The following is a 7,933-nucleotide window of genomic DNA, read 5'->3' on the forward strand; positions in this document are numbered from 1 at the left end:
GAGAGCACTGCGCGGATTGTCCCTGTGCGCCGTCGGATGCCTTAGAGGAGGTTCAGGAATGGCATCCCCCGTTTTCTTGCCCCTTTTCGGGTTTTTCTGCCCTTTAACCAGCCCTGTTGCCGCAGGACCTGGGATAATTCATGTGGGAAGGGACCTAGTCCAGGTGTCTTTCTTATGTTCTTCTCTGTCCCATTATCCACCCCTCTCTGAGTTGAAGTCTGGATTGCATGGATGTGCATGGGAATGCTCCTTTCTGGAGCAGAGAGGATGCTGCCTCTGGCTGCCTCTGCAGCTGCATTTCCAGTGTACTCCAGTATCAGTCCAGAACAGGGCTCAGACTCTGTACCTAGCCAGCAATTAATTCACTGCTTCTCAAACATTTCCACTTTATGATTATTTCCTTTCCTCTTTCAGACTTCCAGATGCACAGAGCATCATGATGTCTACTGAGAACACCTCTTTGAACCATTTTGTTGCCAGGTTCTTCCTCTTCTGCAGTCCCTCACTTTTAGTGCTTCTTTGTCATGTTCATCTTTTATGGATGTCTGTACTCCAGGCTTTGACAGGAGGTTGCTGAGGGTTTGAAAAAACAGTGAGTACTAGATTTACATCCATAACAAACCACTTGATAATCAGCCTACATGAATTCTTGGCTTAAGTGCCTTCCTGTGGTCTGTAATGAGTAGGGATTTGAGACCAAAACCCAAATCACAATGAGTCATAGTAGGGTGATGGTGAAGGTCTGAAGATAACACACACTCCTGTAATGTTTGTGGAACTTCAGAGATCTCCACAGGCCCCTCCAATCTAAATTATTTCACAATTTTAAGAAAGGGGTGGATGGGTGGGAAGCACCAGTGACTATGAACTACTTATTTAAGTAAGAGACTGAGATGTGATAATCTGCTAAAACTTCCCTTTTCCTTTCAGTTTGGCAGGGCCCTGTGTCACTTAGCACTGGCCATGAGGAACAATGCCAGACATTTGCTGCTGGGAACAAGAGGAAATCTGTTCAGCTGAGGCCTCTGAAGGTACTTAGCAGGAGCTGGAAGATACAAATAGGGAAAATGAGGGGCACAGATTAAGGAAATTTATAGGAGGAAAAGGAACTACAGGTTGGGGATGAGGAAAACTCCCTTCTTCTGACTCTGTAGGTGCTGAGTCTTGGGGTTCCCTATAACTTTCTTGTTCCTTTAGCCTGTCAACTCGGTGTGCTTAAGTGATTTTCTGGCAACAGATCTGGAGAGTGAGACAGGAGCCAAAACAGAAACACAGCAGGAAGTAAAGGAGCAAACAGAAAGGAGGTTTGTGGACAGGTACTTGAAATGTGCTGTTCTTTAAATGCCAGGAAAGTGGATCAGATTTAGGGCCAGAAAAAGGAGAGAGAGTGGTGAGAAATGTTGAAAAAAGGGAAGTTTGCTATTGCTGGTCCTTCTACCACATGTTCAAAGCACAAACAGTCCAAAGTAGAATGAAGGCACTGTGTCTCCCTGGGGTGCTTTGTTAATGGTAGGAGATTTGGCTTCTGGCAGTTTGTACTGTCTGTGCTGCAGCTCTTGCCCCAAACTTGGTGAGGCAATGCTTGTGTTACTGCCATTACCTGTGTGTCTCACAGAGTCTGAGTCAACAACGTGTTGCTGCATCAGCACGGGGAGAAGGTGCTGAGCAAGACACTGGCTTTACAATGTTGTGGCAGAAAAGAAATTTTGCTGGGTAAAAAGGGACAATCAATTCCCTTTTTCAATTCTGCCAGCCTCCCCTCCAAGAGACACATTTACAAGCGAGGGAAGAGCCCACATTCTCTCAAAGCCCAAACCTCATGAGGGCTGAGGGAGCCCAACTTTGCGCTGACGAAGAAAGACACAAGACAGGAGTTTCAGCGAACTACAGACACCCCAGTGTTTATTAACTCCAGATTAGTGGGATAGGCACAACGCTGCATCCACGGGATCTCTCCCCACACTCTAAGCTTGTTCCTTCAGCCTCTTGAGCAGCTCCCGCAGCTGCTCGATCTGGGCGGACACGCTGCTCTTGGCGGTGCCGCCCGTGGCCGTGTACTGCTCCACGCTGCTGACCACGCTGAACACCTGGGACACGTCGCTGCCAAACAGGGGGCTGGGGGCAAAGGGAGGGCGGTCAGTGCACAGCACGGGGGGCTCTGGGCTGCTTTATGTGCTCTGTGGCTGCAGAGAGGGCGCAGGAGTGAGAGCAGAGCAGGGGAAAGGCCTCCTGCAGCCCTGTTTCTGCAGAGCCTGACAGAAGCTGCTGGTGGCAGACCAAAGAGTCAGCTCTAAGGGGAGATGGAGGAAGTTCAGAGCCAAGCCCCTCAGGGGACTGGTGCCTCTAGGGCAGGGCATGAGTTTCTCCCAGTCCCTCCCAAGAGCTGATGCACGTGTCCAGCTGCAGCAGAATGGAAGCAATGTTGTCCCCCTTCAGTGTTTTCAGTCCCAGCAGGAACAGCCTTGGTATTCAGGCCAGGAGGATTTTGGGGTGCTGCCTGGCCCAGGCACTTTGGGGAAGGGCTCATTCCCAGGGAGGTTGATCCGTGTCTGTGGAGGGAAGTCAAGGCAAGGTAACAGTGACACAAACCTGATGCTCTTCAGGTCCTCCAGGCTGAGGTTATTGATGGTGGTGCCTTTGGTCTCGGCGAGGTGGACGGCCTTGCCAGCGGCGATGTGGGCTTGTCTGAACGGCATCTGCAGTGAGAAGCAGAGGTTGCATTCAGTGACCAGGCAACTGGGGTGCTTTTCAGTGAAAAAAAATTGGATGTGCTGTCATTTTTGGGTGGCCTGTTTTCCCTTAAGGCAATCCGAATCCAGGTTTTCTGAGGTGGAAGAGGGGAGGCTTTAGGAGGTAACACTCCACCTGTAAATTACTATCAAGCCCCGCCCTGGCAGCAGTTCCACTGCTTGGGATACATGTAAGGAATGCATTTCCAGCTTTTGTGTTTGTTGAGCCAGACTGCTCATGACCTGGGGACAGAACAGAAGGCCTTATCTCAGGGCCTCAATATGCAGCACTCTGCATCCAGAGAAATCACAGCTCCAAGTCTCTGATACTTACTCCTTTATGAACCAAGTAGAGAGCCAGGTCAGATGACAGGATCTCGGGGCTCAGTGCCTTCTCCATGTTCTCCTTGTTGATCTGCAGAAGGGAGGTGAGAGGGAGGTGTTATCATCAGCTCCTCTTTGGGGACACATTGGCTGACAGTGGGGGCCATAGTGAGCAATATGGGCAAGGCAGCCAAGAGCCTTCATCTCAGGACCAGGCTGGAGCTCTGTTTCCTGTGTCACTCACAGAATGTGCACCATGACCATGTTCAGTAGTATAGACTGAACTGACCTGGAGGGTCGAAATCACTCCTGTGGCAACCTGGAGCACAGCATTCAGGGTGTCTACAACATCAAAGACGGCCTCCTTGTCCTCCTGTGTCAGAACAGGGATGGAAATGGCTGTAAGTCAACCTGATAAGAGCCCAAGAGGCTGAGCAGCCCAGCCAGCAGAGATGTGTCATCCCAGAGGCTCCTGCCATGGCCACAGTGTCACCTGCAGCACTGCAGTGCCTCAGCCCCTTTCCCAGCACCCTGCACCCAGGCAGGGGCTGTGCAGGGAAATGGAGTGACAGGACAGCTCAACAGTAGTGGACAACTGTGTCTGCAGAGATGGTGTGAAAACTAACAAGTGCTTTACCTGCAGGTCCTTGTTGTAAGTGCTGGGGAGTCCTTTGAGGACCATGAGAATAGCAGCCAACTGCAGAAAGAAACAGGCAGGGCAGTGAGTTACAGAGCCAGGCACATCCCCCAGCACAGGTTCAGAGCCCAGACTGGGCACTGCTCTTTATGCAGAGGGAGAAGGAAGATGCTTCAGCCCTGGCAGGAGCAGTTTCCCCTCCCACTTGCTTCTCTCTCAGGCTCACCCGTCCGAACACTCGTCCAGCTTTGCTGCGGATCAGTTCCAGACTGTCAGGATTCTTCTTCTGAGGCATCAGGCTGCTGCCAGAGCTGCAAGGAAGGTGTTTGGAGTGCAGTGGTGAGTCAGATCTCCATCCATACAGACACAGGCCATGCATCACTACTGACCCAGCCTTCCAAAAGAACATGTGGGCCACCTTTCCTTGTACAGCTCTTTATGGTGCAGGAAAGCAGTGAACTGAGTGTCGAGTTTCTCATGTTTCCCACAGCAAAGCCTTTGGTTTTGCAACTTGTCTGGAGCAGCCACACAGTCCCACCTCCCAAAGAGGAAGGAAAAAGGAGGCTCCCCCTCCACGGCCCTGCAGAGGTGGTTTCTGCAGGCCAGCCTAAGTGATCTCAGGGAGGGAGGGTTGTGGTTGTGCCACTCTGAGAGACAAGGAGTCTGTTGGGATTGCAAACCTGACTAGTCAAGGAAGGGCTTTGGCAGCATTCCCAGCTGAGGAGGAAGTTCTCTCTGCCAGCAGTTGCCAGGGAGGAGTCGCTGGGCTGAACTCAGACTTGGATGAGTTACCAGAATGAGAAATAAGTGACCACTGCTGAGGAATATTCCCCCTGAGGCTGCCTTTGTGCCAGCCTTTTAATGCTGTGTCAGCCTTGTGCACAGAGAGAACCCAACCACTGCCCCACACTCTCAGGTGAGGACAGCTAAGGAGAATTACATCACAGAGACCAGAAACCTACCAGTAGGTATCAGAGAGGGTCAGAAAGCCAAACTCGCTGGTGCTGTAGATGATGAGATCCTCTGCCATCTTGCTAAGGTGGATCATCAGCAGGGTGGCAACAGACAGGAATTCCACTGCAGAGAAGGCAGGAAATCAGCAGGGGGAAAAGGTGCTGGTTTGTTTGACAACCCAGGGAGCCCTGACTAGAGCTTTGTTTCCTGATGGTGGATTTCAGTGCCCTTATTAAAGGTTAACTGGAAAGGCCTCAGAACCTGCTTCTAAGAGTGCTGGGAAGAAGTGATGGAGTTGTGCTTACCCACAAAGTCTCTCTCACTAACAGCATCCATGCTGTTCAGGCTGATGGAAGCAAAGTCCAGCTCTGTAAGGAAGGTGATGGACACAGGAGGTCAGGCTTGGCATGACAGGAGCTTGAATGCCCCAGGATGCCCAAGTGTGCAGGTGACTGTGAGCCCTGGAGTGGTCCCAGGAACACAAACATGCTCTAATGTTGCACCATCTGGGGTCTTTACTGTGAGCCCAGACAGCCAGTGTGCAGCAGGGGTGGCTCTTCCTCCTCCCACCTCACAGGCATTGCCTGTCTCATTGCAGCAGAAAGCCTGAAGGAGGAAAGGCTTAGTCTCCAGGACAGGGCATTACAGTGCCATTGGGAGCCCTGTGTCAATGCTTCCCTCCCTCCTAGTTATTACAGGTAGTTCTCAGCCCCTCAACCACAGGGAGACATTTACCACTGCGCAGAAGCTCTCTATCAATCTCCAGTGGGTTGCCAGCCAGAGCACCACTGCCAGGGGAGAAAGAAACAGGAGTCACGCAAGATACTTTGCATATCTCATCCAAAACTGAGCTCTAAGAAGCAGGGAAGGCACCTCTGAAGACTTTGCAGGGCAAAGCAAGGCCGACTGATTACACAAAGAGTAGATCTTACCTTCCCAAAGGCAGGACGTTGATCCTCTTTTTTATCTCTCCCAGGCGCTCAGAGTCACGGGTCAGAGCAACAGCATGGCTGGGGAAGGACAAGGGAGATGGAGCACATGAAATCAGAGAATGTCTCTTTCCTTTCCAATCTCTACTCTGTCATGCCTGGAGCCTGGGATCCCCTCTCCAACAAGAGGGTGGAATGAAGCCAAGGCACTAAGGCCTTAGCTGGACAGGCAGCAGAACACAAGATTCTCCGTGTTACCTCATCAGCCAGGGTGTAACTGTGGCCAAAGGATGGAGAGCAGGGAGTTGGTCACCACTGCCCAACCCCTGCTGGGTTCCCAGTTGGTCAGAGCCACACAGGAACATGGGGAGGTCCTGTCCCAGTCTGCAGGTTTCCCTCTGGTTTGTCCCCACCCCCTCAGAGGGGGATGCACTCCTGGGCTCCAGCAGAGCAGGGCCCCGAGGCTGGAGAAGGCTCCTCTAGCCAGGGCTGGAAGGTGCTGACCTGAGCAAGAACTGGCTCCATCGGATGGGCTGAGCTTTCTGCAGGTGGGTGTAGCCAGGCAGGATGACATCGATTTCTCTGCGTGGCAAAGGAGAGAAGGAGGTGAGAGCAGCTGCCAGGATGGAGGGCAGGGGCAGGGCTGTAACTCCCCCCTGCTGCTGCCCCACTGGGGTCAGTCAAAGAACAAGCCTAAGGTCTCCTGGCCCAGCAAGACCATGGATTTGGAGAAGGACTTACATGGCAGCACGTTCCACCAGGGTCTTAATGAGCTGCAGGAGGTGTGTGGAGATGATGGAGAGGGAATTCTTCATGAACAGCTTCAAGTCAGTCACAACCTGGGTGAGATTGGCCACGGTCAGACAACACAGAATGTGACACGTGGTGACTGCCCACTTTTACTGCAAAGTAAACCCCTCCTTGTCTTGGGTGATGGGAAGGTGCATCTTCTCATCATTTGGTCATATTTATGTGGTGATGTCACTATTTCTTGCTCTCCAGGAAGAGTTCCAAAGGCCATGCTGGTCTGAGGTCTCCTGATATGAGGAGGGGGGGGAATACAGGAGGAAAAAAAGTGATTCTGTACATACCTGATCATTCCTGCTTCTTCCAGTGTGCAACTTTCCAGCTACATCTCCAATCAGCTCCTGAGGACAAGAGGAGGATTTCTATCAGTATCTCTTTATTTTAAGCAAGAGACTCCATGAGCAGATCTTCTCCCTGCCTGTGAGTAGCCATGGGATGTGTTCTGGGGAAGGGCAGGTTTGGGTTCTGTGTTTGTACAGTGGCACTTCCATGGAAGGGGGCTTGGAGACACTGGCCTGTGCACTTGGGGTCCAGAGGAATTTCACAGAGGGACAGAGGCACATGCCCTTAACATCAGGCAGGGCCAGCTACAGAGGAACAGGAACAAGAGATTAGAGAACCCAAACCTTTAGCCTGCGTTCGTTGGCAGTGTGGATGTCCTCATCAGTTTGGATCACACCAAAGACTCCTTTGGACCATTCCTCAGAGATCTACAAACACCAGCAGAAACACCAGTCAGCTACAACAGTTACCCTGCTGGGGGGGGGGCTGTAAGGGTCCCCAGCAAATTCCTGCCATCCCCATGAAAATTTAACCCCAAAGAGTTGTTAAGTCTCATGTGAGCTCTGGTATTCAGGCCAAGGCTGGCTGCTTGCTGTATCCTGTACTGCTGGGATTCATCTCTCTACCCATGGCAATCCTGCAGTGTTATGGCTCTAGGAGGATTTAAGCATTGCAAGGAAGAAGTGAGCCAAAAGGTCAGTGATTGCTTTAGCATTGTCCACAAAGGTTTTCCTATAAAACATTGTGCAGACTCACCGTTGTCCGTGGTGGGTGAGGAACAACAATGGATATTTTAAGAAAAGCGTTTCGCTGCTGACTCCTCTTCCCCCCTACACATGCTATGCATTGCCTCCTACCAGAGCGCAGCCAGACTCTAAAGGATCCCATGTGCCAGCAGGAAAAGAATGTTCTTACTCCATACTGAAATGATTCCTAGTGAATGTTCAGTCTGAAGATGATGGGACACGAGGACATTTAAGGATGCTCTTTAGAACAGCAGCTCAGATGCTGTCAGGTACGGAGCCATTCTTTCCAGCACACATCACAGTTTGTGAAGGAGAGACATACCTTTTCCAGGCCACTCAGGATCTTCTCCAGCTCAGTTTTAGACAGGATTCCAGCCTTCTCCAAGGCTTTGGCATAAGCCATGCTCCCCTGAATATCAACTTCAGACAGTCTCTGATCAACAGTAATGGAAGCGCTGAGCATCTCCATGATTGGATCTGTGCTTCCAACAAACCTTCCTGCCATCATTTTATCCCCCTGCAAGT

General features: G+C 51.3%; 1 protein-coding gene across 1 annotated transcript in view; it reads right to left on the minus strand.

Annotated features, from left to right (window-relative positions):
* Nucleotides 1–1,874: 1,874 nt before the first annotated feature.
* Nucleotides 1,875–7,933, minus strand: part of LOC103763632 (argininosuccinate lyase) — a 12,704-nt gene continuing 6,645 nt past the window's right edge. Inside the window, exons 2-16 of the mRNA XM_018076651.3 lie at nt 7,731–7,925; nt 7,007–7,090; nt 6,665–6,721; nt 6,315–6,412; nt 6,078–6,155; nt 5,577–5,654; nt 5,380–5,432; nt 4,950–5,012; nt 4,653–4,767; nt 3,917–4,001; nt 3,691–3,750; nt 3,343–3,426; nt 3,064–3,144; nt 2,590–2,696; nt 1,875–2,115 (exon numbers count right to left, since the gene is read on the minus strand). Coding sequence (XP_017932140.2) covers nt 1,965–2,115; nt 2,590–2,696; nt 3,064–3,144; nt 3,343–3,426; nt 3,691–3,750; nt 3,917–4,001; nt 4,653–4,767; nt 4,950–5,012; nt 5,380–5,432; nt 5,577–5,654; nt 6,078–6,155; nt 6,315–6,412; nt 6,665–6,721; nt 7,007–7,090; nt 7,731–7,925 — 1,389 coding nt within the window. The 3' untranslated portion in view covers nt 1,875–1,964. The remainder of the gene's footprint in view (nt 2,116–2,589; nt 2,697–3,063; nt 3,145–3,342; nt 3,427–3,690; nt 3,751–3,916; nt 4,002–4,652; nt 4,768–4,949; nt 5,013–5,379; nt 5,433–5,576; nt 5,655–6,077; nt 6,156–6,314; nt 6,413–6,664; nt 6,722–7,006; nt 7,091–7,730; nt 7,926–7,933) is intronic.

The sequence above is a fragment of the Manacus vitellinus genome, unplaced genomic scaffold, assembly GCF_001715985.3.
Source record: "Manacus vitellinus isolate BGI_N305 unplaced genomic scaffold, ASM171598v3 scaffold_32_pilon, whole genome shotgun sequence".
NCBI classification, from domain to species: domain Eukaryota; kingdom Metazoa; phylum Chordata; class Aves; order Passeriformes; family Pipridae; genus Manacus; species Manacus vitellinus.